This window comes from Betta splendens, chromosome 5 (assembly GCF_900634795.4).
Source record: "Betta splendens chromosome 5, fBetSpl5.4, whole genome shotgun sequence".
In the NCBI taxonomy this organism is placed as follows: domain Eukaryota; kingdom Metazoa; phylum Chordata; class Actinopteri; order Anabantiformes; family Osphronemidae; genus Betta; species Betta splendens.
Window position 1 is genome coordinate 9,431,079 of NC_040885.2, and position 13,347 is coordinate 9,444,425.

The 13,347-nt window shown below is 47.5% G+C and overlaps 2 protein-coding genes across 3 annotated transcripts; both read left to right on the forward strand.

The window, feature by feature from the left end:
* Positions 1 to 682: 682 nt before the first annotated feature.
* Positions 683 to 5,684, forward strand: pmela (premelanosome protein a). Of its 2 annotated transcripts, XM_029151609.2 has the most exons (13): positions 683 to 826; positions 1,642 to 1,737; positions 1,830 to 1,976; positions 2,109 to 2,240; positions 2,468 to 2,629; positions 2,710 to 2,994; positions 3,081 to 3,475; positions 4,058 to 4,160; positions 4,240 to 4,413; positions 4,498 to 4,600; positions 4,690 to 4,895; positions 4,974 to 5,064; positions 5,152 to 5,684. In XM_029151609.2, exons 1-13 carry the CDS (start codon positions 760 to 762, stop codon positions 5,303 to 5,305), a joined length of 2,115 nt encoding a protein of 704 aa, XP_029007442.1. In that variant the 5' UTR covers positions 683 to 759; the 3' UTR covers positions 5,306 to 5,684. The 2 variants fall into 2 exon arrangements, with proteins under 2 accessions (XP_029007442.1, XP_055364946.1); XM_055508971.1 differs by having other exon boundaries at positions 3,081 to 4,160.
* Positions 5,685 to 8,814: 3,130 nt separating this feature from the next.
* On the forward strand, positions 8,815 to 13,277 carry prph (peripherin). The gene is made up of 9 exons (XM_029151624.3): positions 8,815 to 9,507; positions 10,713 to 10,773; positions 11,031 to 11,126; positions 11,348 to 11,512; positions 11,586 to 11,711; positions 11,821 to 12,041; positions 12,300 to 12,352; positions 12,445 to 12,518; positions 12,609 to 13,277. The coding sequence occupies exons 1-9, from the start codon at positions 8,879 to 8,881 to the stop codon at positions 12,687 to 12,689; spliced, it is 1,506 nt and encodes a 501-aa protein (XP_029007457.1). The 5' UTR covers positions 8,815 to 8,878; the 3' UTR covers positions 12,690 to 13,277.
* Positions 13,278 to 13,347: the final 70 nt, after the last annotated feature.

The window sequence follows — 13,347 nt, forward strand, 5'->3', positions numbered from 1 at the left end:
AGCGACTGGTTGTGTCTGTGCTGCTGTGAGCAGATTCTTAGAGCTGCAGCAGCCTGAGGTGAACAGAAATGACTGAACTAAAAGGATGCTATTGATCTGGCGTTCACACAGCCATCTTGTGATGCCCACGCACACACAGCTGTAAGGTCACGGATCCAACATAGACATGACTTTAGCTTTGATAACATGGGTCCCCATCGTAAAGTAGGCATCACATACGTTTGTGTTTACATTTCACAGAAGGCATCAGCTGATTTCCCATTAATGCACCTATAAAATTGACTATGACTACTTTGTGTTCACTGCAATTATTTACAGGCGCATTGATCTATTTAAACTAAAGTATTAAATAACTGTACCAGTACCTTAAGCAGAAATATTAGATTAGTAACATCAGGATGTTGCTTTAGGATAAAATAAGAAAAAAAAAAGAAACCTAACTGTGTAAACATAGTAAAGACACATTTCAGTTCATGAGGTCACAGTATAAAGTTTTACTTTATTAAATATTGTAAAAAAGAAAATATATATTTGAAGATATTTAGAAGCAGTAAAACAATAGTATTTAGTATTTAACAAAACAAACTGTGTTCCTAAAAGGGGTGGTGCCTGTTTTCAGACTCACACTGGAACGTCAGAAACGAACAAATATTATGTTAATTTAGGTCTGAGCCCCCTTTAAAAGGAGGGAAACGTCTCTGTGGGATTAGTGTTGGGGTTCTGGACTGTTGGGTGAGGATCAGGGCCCAGAAGAGACAAATGACCCAGTACAGGATGGGGACTCTGCCAGTAGTGCTGCTGGTTTTGGCTTTTTCATATGCAACAGGTGAGTGAACTACAAATTACAGACACATTTCATTTCTATTGTCTTGTCTATAATCACACCAGGAATCGATTTTTTTCGGAGAATGTCAATGTTTGCTGGAGCTGCTCATGAATAAGGCTAAATTATCTCCTAATGGCACAAATTATGTTGTTATGTTGTTGGATGTGGAAGCTGGAAATTACTTAAATAATTAATTAAATAATAATCATAATAATAAGTTTTAAATGGTGTAAGACCTTTGTGTCAAAGCACTTGAACAAGAGGAAACTTTATTCATTATTTCCTCCAGTGAATGAAGGGCAGATTTAGGTCTTTATCTTTTACAAACTTAAATTAAAGTACGAAATTGTAGAGAAAATAGATTGTTCTGTCATTTCATGCTTATTTTAGGCTAACGCATGCTGAAATCTGTTAAAGAGGCAACATATATAAACTGTTACGCATCGATTTTCCACCAAATCACCACTCATTAGGCAAATTTGCACAAGTCAAACATGATGTAAAAGCCAGAGAGCCAGTGTCTGGGATCCTTCATTCCTCTCACTGGGATTACTGATGCGGCTGCTCAGCTGATAGTCACATGAAAGGGATTGAGGGGGGATTGCAGGTCGTGTGACTCCTGCCGCCAAAACCCCCACAGTCTTCATACCTACTGACCAAAAACACAGAGCTGCTCTCATTTACATAAGCATCACAATTATTATTATTTTCATATTATTTATTATTGTTGATACATTTTTTAAGTATATGTAAGTATATGTGGCAAAACTAAAAGAAACTAAAAAAAACCTAAAGTGCTGTTTTGTTTCTCTCAGAGTCACGAAGTCATTTCACACGTTACCGCTCATGGAACTCACGGATGTATCCAGTGTGGAAAGATGGAGATGCCAGATTCAGGAACTGCTGGTTTGGTGAGGCTCCTCCCGTTCACAAAGACAAGCATGCATCGATATCTATTTCGCTGCTTTTCCAGAGACGTTAAAGCGTGAGTCCTGTTCTCCAGGTGGCGAAGTAACGTTTGACATAAGAAATGATGCACCCACTCTGACTGGAGCAACGACCACCTTCAGCATTCAGCTCAACTTCCCGTCCAACCAGACGGTGCAATCTGACGGCCAGGTCGTCTGGGCGCGGAACTGCACCATCAACGGTAGGATGTGTGTGTGTGTGTGTGTGTGTGTGTGTGTGTGTGTGTGTGTGTGTGTGTGTGTGTGTGTGTGTGTGTGTGTGTGTGTGTGTGTGTGTGTGTGCTCTAAAGAATCACGGTGTCTGTTGTTTTCAGGGCGACAGTACCAGGAGGGTCAGGCTGTGTATCAGGATCAGGGCACCGACCCGACAGGAGTCTTCCCTGATGGGACCCCCTTCAGAACCAAGGACAGGAAGCCTCGCTATGTGTTTGTGTGGAAGACATGGGGTAAATATAAAACAACAAATAGGGTGATTATATGTTGTAAAGTCTTTTTAGTCTAATCTCTGCTAACGCGCTGGGCCCCAGACTCTTTGGGTTCATGTGGGTCAAACAGCTCGCAGCCAGTCTGATAGACACAGTAGAAGAAGCTGACACAGACTAAACTAAAGGCTTTAGTCGCAGGAGCTGCTGCCATTCGTGTCTCTTCTCATGCTGCTGCCTCTCTATTCCAGGGCGTTACTGGCAGGTGGCAGACGGACCTTCCTCCTCCCTCAGCATCGGTACCAACAACATCCCCCTGGGCTCCTACAACATGGAGGTTGTCATCTATCACTGCCGCGGCAAAGACAAGTTTGTCCCCCTCGGCTACGCGTCCACCGTCTTCGCCATCACAGGTGCCCGCTGAGCGATTTCTACCTGAACCCACAGAATACAACTGCGTACTGACCGCAGTGTCGCTCGTCTCCTCCCGCAGACAAGGTTCCCTTCACCATATCCCTCGCCCAGGTCAACGACGTGAACCAGAACGACCAGAGCTTCGTCCAGAACCGGGCCATCGCCTTTAGCGTCAAGCTCCACGACCCGAGCCAGTACCTCAACAACGCCGACATCAGCTTCAACTGGGACTTCGGGGACAGCAGTGGAACGCTGATCTCCAGAGAGCTCACCGTCACACACACATATCTGGCTGCTGGGACCTTCAAGCCCCAGGTGGTCCTCACAGCCAGCATCCCCGACGGCTGCCAGAACCCCACCGCCGGTGAGATGGTGAACTAAGCTGCTTGTCTCTCTCTTCTACCGAAGCCCTGTCTGACGCCCCGAGGGCGCTGTGAACCTTTCTTCCAGTTGCTCCAGCCGATGGCTCTGCTGCTCCCGCAGTAGTTGTAATTGACTCCACCCCGGCCGCGGTCCCAGCAGAGGGAGAAGGAGCCACTGCTCTGGACGTTCCTGCTGTGGACACGGCCGTGAACACAGACGATGGAGGAGCAGTAGAGGTGGAGGTCGCCCCTGCAGATGTGGACGCGGCCGTCGCTCCGGAGGAGCAGGATCCTGCCGCCGACGCTGCCGTGGAAGCCGCAGATGCCACCGCCGCCCCGGCGGCCGAGCTCCCTGCAGACGCCGAAGCAGCCGCCGCCGGCGAGGCCGCGGTGGTGGCGGAGTTCGACGAGGGGAACGTGCCCGTCATCGACGCGGCTGCTTCCGTCGCTCCTGTCGCCGAGGGAGAAGAGGCAGGAGCTGAGGTTGCAGACACTGTCACAGCTGCTCCTGCTGCGGAGACTGAACAAGACGCTAACAATGTGGCTGCTGAGGCTGAGGACAATGCTGCTGTTGTGGAGGCTACTGTGGCTGTTGTCGATATTACTGCTGCTCCTGCTGTAGAAGCTGCTGCTACTGCTGCTGCTGACACTGCCCTGGATGCAGATGTTGCTGCTGTTGACACTGCCCTGGATGCAGATGTTGCTGCTGCTGACGCTGTCCTGGATGCAGATGTTGCTGCTGTTGACGCTGCCCTGGATGCAGATGTTGCTGCTGCTGACGCTGTCCTGGATGCAGATGTTGCTGCTGCTGACGCTGTCCTGGATGCAGATGTTGCTGCTGCTGACGGTGTCCTGGATGCAGATGTTGCTGCTGCTGACGCTGTCCTGGATGCAGATGTTGCTGCTGCTGACGCTGTCCTGGATGCAGATGTTGCTGCTGCTGACGGTGTCCTGGATGCAGATGTTGCCGCTGAAGCTGCAGCTGTTGACACTGCCGATGCTACTGCTGCTGCTACTGCCGCCGCAGAGGTTGATAACGCTGTTGTTGCTGCTGCCGCCACTCAGATCACAGCTACAGAAGCGGCAGCAGCAGCCGATGTCGCGGCTGTCGCCGAGGCCGAGGTCGTGGAGGCTGAGAATGAGGTCGTGGCCACTGCAGCTGCTGCTGGTCAGTATGTAACACAGTCTAAGTCTAAAGAGTAGAAGGAGAGTGCACTTTTCCCACGTTGTTGTCTTTGTGTGTTCAGAGCAACCAGCAGCCGAGGAAGAGGCTGCTCCAGCTGAGGACGAAGTCGTCGCAGAGGTGGAAACGGATCCGGCACAGGTCGCCCTCGTTGTGGCCAAAAGACAAGCGCCGGAGCTGGACGTCGACTGCACAGTCTACCGCTACGGGTCCCTCGCCACCTCCGTCGATGTCGTCCGTGAGTTTGGAGTTTGGGAGGACGTGCGACCATGATGTGGGCTTTGGTGTTTAAATCTTTCTTTCTGCTCGTTTGACGTCGCAGAGGGCATTGAAAGCGTAGAGATTGTGGAGGTGGCCAATGTTGTGGCCGTGGCGACCGAGCTGGATCAGAACGCCGTGGACATCACCATCACCTGTCAGGGAAGGCGAGTAGAGTTCACTGCCCACACACACACATTTATCACAAATGTTGCTTTTATCATAAATGACTGTCTCATTCCCATTTGTCCTCCAGTCTGCCCAGTGAGGTCTGCACCGTGGTCTCCGACGCCGACTGTATCACTCCAGTGGAGACCGTGTGTAATGCAGTCGCTCCCGCTCCAGACTGTCAGATGGTCCTTCGTCAGTTTTTCAATGACTCTGGAGTATTTTGCCTCAATGTCTCTCTGACCAACGACGTCAGTCTTGCTGTGACCAGTGCTAGAGTCAGCGTAGCAGTGGGTGAGTATAAGGAGGATTCAGTAACTCTCCTCCGAGGCGACTCCTCCGCCTCATTGCTACGTTGTGCTTGAACCGCAGCCTCCAGCGGCTCTCCAGCAGGAACAGCCGCCATCATCCTGGGTGTGATGGTGCTCGCCTGTGCGGTGTGCTGCGTTGGCCTGATGTACAGGTGAGTACCCGACCTATTAAAGGACGGGTTCAAGGACCGGCTTCAACACTTGAAGCTGAGCGTCTCACGGGTTTCTCCTGCAAACAGACGGTCCAAGCAGTACCAGCCCCTCAGAGACGACGGCGACGGCGACAACGGGGGTCGATCGGCTGTGACGTCGGTGCCTTTGCTGTTGTGGAACCTGATCAGCCGACAGTCACCGGGAGAAAGCCGCCCGCTGCTGCAGGGGAGGATTGTGTGAATATCACACTCGGCTCGTGAGCTCAACATTTACAGCATCCGCTGAACCCTTCACTATTCATTACACTCTTATCTGTGGATGTGCAACAACACCCAGTCATTGTATTCAATCAATGAAATGAGCCAGTCTCATGTACAACAATGTGCGTAATAAAGATGTTGAGCCATTTCAAGAGAAAAGTGATATTTATTGACCTACAGTATTTTTTATTAATGGTACCGATAGTTTATAGTAACCATTACCTACTTATACTAAACCAATTGATAAATGAATGTGTAACAAGGCACTTCAGTTCTGTATGTAGAGCAATTTAAATCACTGACATCACAGAATCTTGTGTTCACTATCCTAAAACGAATAAAATGAAACTTTACCTTGAGTTTCCCTTTTGTGCCTTTAATTTAATTTTATTTTTTTAAGAAACTGTTTTACACCATAATAATAATAATAATAATAATAATAATAATAATAATAATAATAATAATAATAATAATAATAATAATAATAATAATAATAATAATAATAATAATAATAATAATGGTAACATGTATATTGTATTAAACATTTCAGTGGATAATGATGAGCAGATGTGACAGCAATAAAAGCATCATGACCTCATCCTACATGTCAGACAAAGAGATACAGTAATGATTGATGGAGAGACGGAGAATGATGTGTTGCCTTGGGCCTCTCTGTGTGTAGCCTGCATGTACTTGCTTATTTAGAGATTCCAAATTGATTACCGAGTACATTTGTAAATCATTCTTAGCCGTTAACATCTGGCCACACACACACACAGCAGGTACTTATTAGCTGTATCTCTGTTTGCACTGGACGTGCTCTGCGGCCGAGGTACCGACCATTCGCTCTGCTGGGAGCGCATCATTTCTGTTTCACAGATAATGTCTGTCTCGAGCCTGACAGCCCTTCCGGATCTCACCAGCTCTGCAGCTTTTTATAGGTCACAGCATCCTGACCACCTCCAACAGTAATGACAGACACACACCGCTGGCTGCAGTGGGAGCGGGGAGAGGCTTTTGCTCCAGCTTTGCTTTGTTTAAAGTCAAAGCCCTTGGTGAAACCGGAGAGGGGTCCGTGAAGTGACAGCCTCCGAGCACCAGACAAGGTCTGATTAATTAGAATTCCTCTTTATTGCGTCCCCTCCCATAGCAACTGGGCTTAAAATGGACACACTTCCCTTCATCTGCCCTCCACAATACAGACACCTATAAAGTCCATGAAGTCATCTGGTTCGTTGTGTCACATGCCGGACACATTCACCTCACGCCTCAAGTTACTGTATACAGTAGATCTTTTTAAATCAGTCCCACAGAGCTTCACAATTCTTTGTGACGCTCTAGGCATCATGAAATAAAGGCACTCCAGATACTGCCATGCTGCCAGGGTCACATGACTAAATGCCTTTCCAAAGACCACACCCAACAGGAAAATCTAAATCAATTATAACCTTGTGCTGGAATAAATGATAGATACATACATTCATAGATAGATACAAAACATGACTGACACACAGAGTGACTTCAAATATATATTTTGTGGTCAGACACTGTTGACGTAGCTGGATTGATTTATGGCCCTTAAGGGAATTCTTCAAGTAGCGGAAGGATCAATTACTAATGGTAGCATCTGCTCACGGTTAGTATTACTACTACTACTACAGTCACTGAAGCTTCATGTGTGTTGTATGTATGTGTTTGGCATACGTACTGTTAATTAAAGTGCAAAAATGCCGCCACACACGCAGGTTATAGCATGTAACAGAACAGAAAGTGAGATGCTCAGGATGAAAGCATGGAGTGAAGCACAGGGTCGGAGGGTGATGGGGGAGTGACTGTCCATAAAGCAGCTGATTAGATTATAGAACAAAGACTAACATGGAGCATTTATTACACAGAAAGCCAGACCTCATCAGCAGCAGCAGCAGCAGCAGCCGCACAAACTGGATGTTTGTGAATGGAATGACTTGGTTTTTACCACAGGGTTAAACAGATCGTCGCAACAAAAGCTAAAGTCAAATGTCAACAGTGTATTATGTGCATCAGAGCTCCGTACAAGAATTAAAGCTGCTGAATTGTGCCTTAGACTGTTATATACAGTTTGTCTAAATACAGTAAGCTGTGCAATAAGAGAACATGAGTGCACAGGACAGGATTAAAGGTCTCAGGCGTCAGTGGGGGCACAAAGGGAAGACAACGCCACACCCAGGCTGCACAGAGCATGCTCAGAATGACGTCAGCCTTATGATGGGATGGCAGCCTGTCTGCAGAGCTACACCTAAAAATGACTGTGCCTTTTACGTTGCACACACATAGATGTACAGATGTACATATAAGCATCCTCGCTGACATAAAGCATTAATTTGTGTGTGTGTGTGTGTGTGTGTGTGTGTGTGTGTGTGTGTGTGTGTGTGTGTGTGTGACACTCACACACCTAGTACAGAACACACTAATAATAATACACAAAAGCATTTTTGTCCAAGTAGAACTCTTGAACAATCCACAAACTGTTGCATTGTGTTTTCCTATAGGCATTAAACGCTGTTACGTAGGCTTAATAAATAGCTGACTGTGGTTATTTAATGTGATAAATGTATTAAGTGCGTGTATAGTGTGGTTTTATATGTTTTTTATCTTTTCTTAATGTTGTCATTTGACCATTAAAACAAACCTGTCTGCCTCTAAAGGAACATTCACCCCCCCCCTGCTATATACGCTATTGGGAATGTTAATGGCAATGCAGAGACAGGCTGTGTTTGTGGACTGGTTCCTTCTTACAGTGACTCAAAACAATACAAATGTTTTTAAAGGCTGGAGCTGGATAAGTCACTGGGTTCATGGACCTGCTTCAACTATCCTGTTATCTCATCCTCATACTATATTACTTTTTGTAAACCAAGTAGCTGTGGTCCATAAAAAATAGATATTGGACAAATCATCTCATACAGATATTAAAGTATCTGAAAAGTGTAGAATTACTGCAGAGTCATGGCTCTGTCCCAGACGCCCAGAATATCAATAAAGTCTTCCATTACTGTAAAAGGAGAGAGCGAGATGGCGAGAAGAGGGAACGAGGGAGACAAATGGAAGATGAGAAAGAAAAGAATCAAATCAATGTATGCATGTAATTGAATTTAGACTAATATCTCACATTTTCTTTTTGGAAAGAGGTAAGAGAATCCTTGACACGTTTGATAGTAATCAAATCATCAAAAGTGCTGCGGTGCACGTGTGGGATGGGCGTCACATGGAGGCACAGCCATCAAAACTGACTGGGAGAGCAGCATCGAGCCCTAGTGTCAGTGAGGGCAGCAGGGGCGGGCACGGACCCAGCTGTAACCGTGAAGGCAGTGATGTGGAAGCCCGACTGGCCTCCTGTTATAAAGGTGGCAGAGCAAGACAGAGTGAAGGCACAGAGTGAGGCAGGTCCTTTCTCTACAGGACGGGGAGTGGTCAGCGCTGGTGTGACTGAGGCAGGAAGAGTTCACGTGGGCGGGGAGGGGAGAGGGAGGCGTGATGGGATGGGAGCATAAATACCCCCGCACCCTCCAGCCCGATGTCCTGTTGCTTCACGAGCATCACCGAGACTCCAGAGCTCAGCGTTCCCACGGCGACAGAGAACCGACCAAGACCAGCCATGAGCCACTCTTCCATGCACGCCTCCACCTCCTACAGGCGCACGTTTGGGAGCCCCCACCCGATCCCCATGGCCTCCTACTCCGCCGTGTCCTCCCGCGTGCCCCACGCCGCAGGGCGCTACGTGCGCTCGGCGCCGCCCGCGGTGGCGCCGCGCTCCGCCGCCTACCACCCGCAGCGCTCGCGCCCCGCGGCCCAGCCGCCCCGCCTCGCCTACGACAGGGTGGACTTCACCCTGGCCGAGGCCATCAACCAGGAGTTCCTCACCACCCGCAGCAACGAGAAGGCCGAGCTGCAGGAGCTCAACGACCGCTTCGCCAGCTTCATCGAGAAGGTGCGCTACCTGGAGCAGCAGAACGGCGCGCTGCAGCAGGAGCTCAACCAGTTCAAGGGCCAGCAGCAGCACGGCCAGCCCAACCGGGCGTCCGAGCTGTTCCAGGAGGAGCTGAGGGAGATGAGGCGCCAGATGGACGCCGTGGGCAAGGAGAGGGACCAGTACCTGCTGGAGAGGGACAACCTGGCCGAAGACCTGGCCCTGCTCAAGCAGAGGTGGGTGCGACGTGATGGGGTTAGACAGGAAAGGTGTGAAGAGGAGAACGCGTGAAGAGTCGGCCTGATTCCAGCATCACCTCTCATATGAGTTGAGCGTGGATAGTGGCATGTATACAATGTGGGCGCTACTTTAATCAGTGACGGAGGAGGTGTCTGAGCGTTTTGACTCCAGTAATGGTAGCGGTAGGGTGTGGCACATACACGAGCACGGACGCGTTACACGAGAGAGGAAAAGGGCAACAAAAGCGTCCGGACACACGCCTCACTTCTAAATGAGACCGCGAGGGAGATGAATGACTTCCCTAAATAACTCTGAGGCAGACGTAGAAACACTCACCATTACGTATGCACAAAGAGAAGAAGACGGATGGATCAGACACAGGCACAGGGTGGGGCCCACTGAGGAGCGGGGAGGGGATGGGGAGATGAAACGGGACTCGGGGAGGAGAGGTTGGATGTCAGGAAAAATCAATGAGCCTCACTGGCTCCATTAGGTGACTTTTCAATATTCCTCTTTGCTGATGGGATGGTGCCAGAGACCCCATTAGAACAAAAGGACCCCGTGTAACACAGCATGAATTAAAGATGAGGAAGCCGGGCCCGCTGTGTGATGCTTCTCCCACTAATCTAGTTTATGTCCAGACAGGACAGATGGAGCTCAGCCTCACGTTGAGGCATCGACCTCCCTGACGGCGCAGAGGATGAGCGCCGGAGCACTGTGCAGTGATGACTATGTGATGTAATTTGTGATGAGTCACCGCAGTGACTCAGGACTTTTAACCAAATTTGCTGAAGCAGGGCTGGAATGGAATGAAATATCTCTAATTTCATCTTCGTTTATCAAAAGCACTTTGTGAATGTCACTGTCGTTATCCATAAGAGCTTTTGTTTGCCTCCTCGCGTATATAAAGGGTGGGGGTGAACCTAATGCTATTGAGTGGGTATAGATGCCCTTATTGAACTGTGGGGAAACCACATTAGTTAAAAGGAGCATCTGCTGATCCCACTGGGTGCACTCACCAAACCCTCTTTTACAGGACAGCGAATTAACAGATTGATCCAGGAAGATTTTTGCCAGATGATGCCCTGGTGCAACCTTTGACTGACAAATATGCAGCAATCCTTTCATCACCACTGTGTAAAAAAGGGTCATTTTGGAAAACTGAAGCAAAATGAAAATATTTTGCCTCTTTCTCCTAAAGGTTGGACGAGGAAGCCCAGAAGAGGGCCGACGCTGAGAGTAACCTGGCCGCCTTCCGCAAGGTAAACACTCGACTCACTGGACCTTGAGTACTTTATCGATTGTTGTGACCTCAGGCTCAGGTAACAACTCAGAATAGGTGTCTGTGCCACACCTTAATCGTTTTTTCACAGTAAAATGACAAAGCAGATTTATAACATTGACTTTGTGTTGGTGTACTTTAACATTTATCCCATATATAAAATTAAATTATAAAACTAACATTTTAATAACATTTACACATGGCTACAGTATTAAATGCATTTGTTATATAACATAGGATGTGGATGATGCCACGCTGTCCCGTCTGGAGCTGGAGAGAAAGATTGAGTCTCTGATGGATGAGATTGAATTCCTTAAGAAGCTCCATGATGAAGTAAGAGAGTCCTCGTTTTCAGACTGTAATATAAAGATATATGTATAGTTTAATGCTGATGTTTTGCATGTATACTTATTCTGAATTAAAACTGTCGATTTGATTCACAGCAGCAATAGAAAAGCGGATTTAGAGTTGGTAAAATAGATCTACGCTTGGGGTTGTCTCCACGAACGGGGAGCAATCTTGCAAAACAGGCAGTATATTGTCGTTATTTACAGGAAATCCAGGACGTACAAGTGAGTGTCCAGACCCAGCAGCTGAAGATGGAGGTGGACAGCAGCTCCAGGCCTGATCTAACTGGTGCTCTGAGGGATATTAGAGCTCAATATGAGACCATCGCCTTAAAGAACATGCAGGAGTCTGAGGACTGGTACAAGTCCAAGGTACAGTGCAGACATGCTGGAAGTCCTACATCAACGGCTACGCACCTTCACGCTTTATCTCTTTTCCCCACAGTTTGTTGATTTGACGGAGTCTGCAAAGCGCAACACGGACGCTCTGAGGCAGGCCAAGCAGGACGCCAATGAGTCCAGGAGGCAGATTCAGTCTCTGAACTGTGAAATCGATGCACTGAAGAACACCGTGAGCCCAGACACCACTCAGACCATATTAACCTGTTATACTGTACCCCGCATCCAGGCTAGACCGATGACACATGCATTATGCCGCCGTGTGTGCCCCTGTGCTTTAGAACGAGGCTCTGCTCAGGCAGATGCGTGAAATGGAGGACCAGTTCGGTAATGAGATTGCCAACTACCAGGACAACGTGGGCCGACTCGAGGACGAGATCCGCCACCTGAAGGAGGAGATGGCCCGCCACCTCCGAGAGTACCAGGACCTGCTCAATGTCAAAATGGCCCTGGACATTGAGATCGCTACTTACCGCAAACTGCTGGAAGGGGAGGAGAACAGGTGCAAAGTGTGGATGATGGAAAATAACAGCAAAACAAAGGCCTGAGATCATTTGTCAGGTCTTTGGTGCAATTATGTTTTAAATTGATTTCCTACAGATGAGGATGTTTGATTGGCTGGAGAAAATGTACCCTCTGTGGACTATAGGTTAAATTTGGGGTTAGGCTTTTTTTTCTGTGGTCAGATGTTTTAATTCATGTGTATCCATTAGAAGTACAGAACAGAAAATGAAAACCAATAATGTTATATTTCCATTAGGATTGCTGTGCCCATCTTAAACATTGGCATGAGCAATCACCTGGGTGAGCGAGGTAAGAACCACTTTTTCCAGATCAAACAGACGATGCTGACAGTCTCAGGACCTCAACGCACTGTTCGTTCACAAAACGATGCTTTCTCACAGACTATGAACAGATACCAGACACCCTGAGCAAAAAGACTGTGGTGATAAAGACTGTGGAGACTAGAGATGGAGAGGTATGGTGATGGCTGCAATAAAATCTATGATATAATTATATTGCATTACTATAAATAAGTTTAGAATTGAGCGTGTTTCTTTTCCATCAGGTGGTTAAGGAATCCAGGAGGGAGAAGGAGAGAGACTCAGGCCGCTCTGATAGAACTGACAAAGACGACCAGGACGAGTAGATGAAGACCAGCGCCGCACTAGACAAGAATACACAGAAGCCAAAAGCAGCCTAAACCTGGTCTATGTAGTCCTTATTCCCACTAGTTATGTGTTTAAATGTCATGCAAAGAGTCTTTCAGTACACACTAGGTGCAATGATTCCCTTACACAGTGTCACTTTGGTGCTATTAAAGCTGCCCCCTTGTGTTACCTGTAGGGCTGAGAAACACCACTTTACTAACACACCACCTGAGGCCTTGAGTTACAGTGCAATTCCGTGGACTCCTTAGACTTTGCAGCAGAGGATCAAACCGCAGACTGATTCGTTTTTAATGGTTTGCGCTTTAGACAGACGTTACTAACAGACTTTCAGACACTGCCTTCTGGTCAAAACCCCTTCAATGAAAGTAAATGAGCCTACTTACATTTTCTTAGACGTGTTGCTTTGATGCCTTTCACTGCAAAAACCATTCGCTCACCAAACAGATGTAACAAAGAACCGATGACCTGACAGAGGACTTTTGCTGAATATGCTTTACAACACTGTGTATCTGAAACGACTGATGAATGAATATGTGTTAAGTGGAAATAAACGCAAACGGAGCAAATCTGTGTTCTTCTTTCTTGTATTTCCTTCCCTGTAATAGTGTGACATGTGAAATTTAATACTTCGTTGCG

Bases quoted from the DNA above. Each gene is read 5' to 3' on its own strand.
- pmela (XM_055508971.1), top strand. From the start codon at position 760: ATGACCCAGTACAGGATGGGGACTCTGCCAGTAGTGCTGCTGGTTTTG. The intron at 4,161-4,239 runs GTCAGTATGTAA...TTGTGTGTTCAG, and splicing joins GGCCACTGCAGCTGCTGCTG to AGCAACCAGCAGCCGAGGAA. The intron at 4,601-4,689 runs GCGAGTAGAGTT...TTTGTCCTCCAG, and splicing joins ACCATCACCTGTCAGGGAAG to TCTGCCCAGTGAGGTCTGCA.
- prph (XM_029151624.3), top strand. From the start codon at position 8,879: ATGTCCTGTTGCTTCACGAGCATCACCGAGACTCCAGAGCTCAGCGTT. The intron at 9,508-10,712 runs GTGGGTGCGACG...TTTCTCCTAAAG, and splicing joins CTGGCCCTGCTCAAGCAGAG to GTTGGACGAGGAAGCCCAGA. The intron at 12,353-12,444 runs GTAAGAACCACT...GCTTTCTCACAG, and splicing joins CAATCACCTGGGTGAGCGAG to ACTATGAACAGATACCAGAC.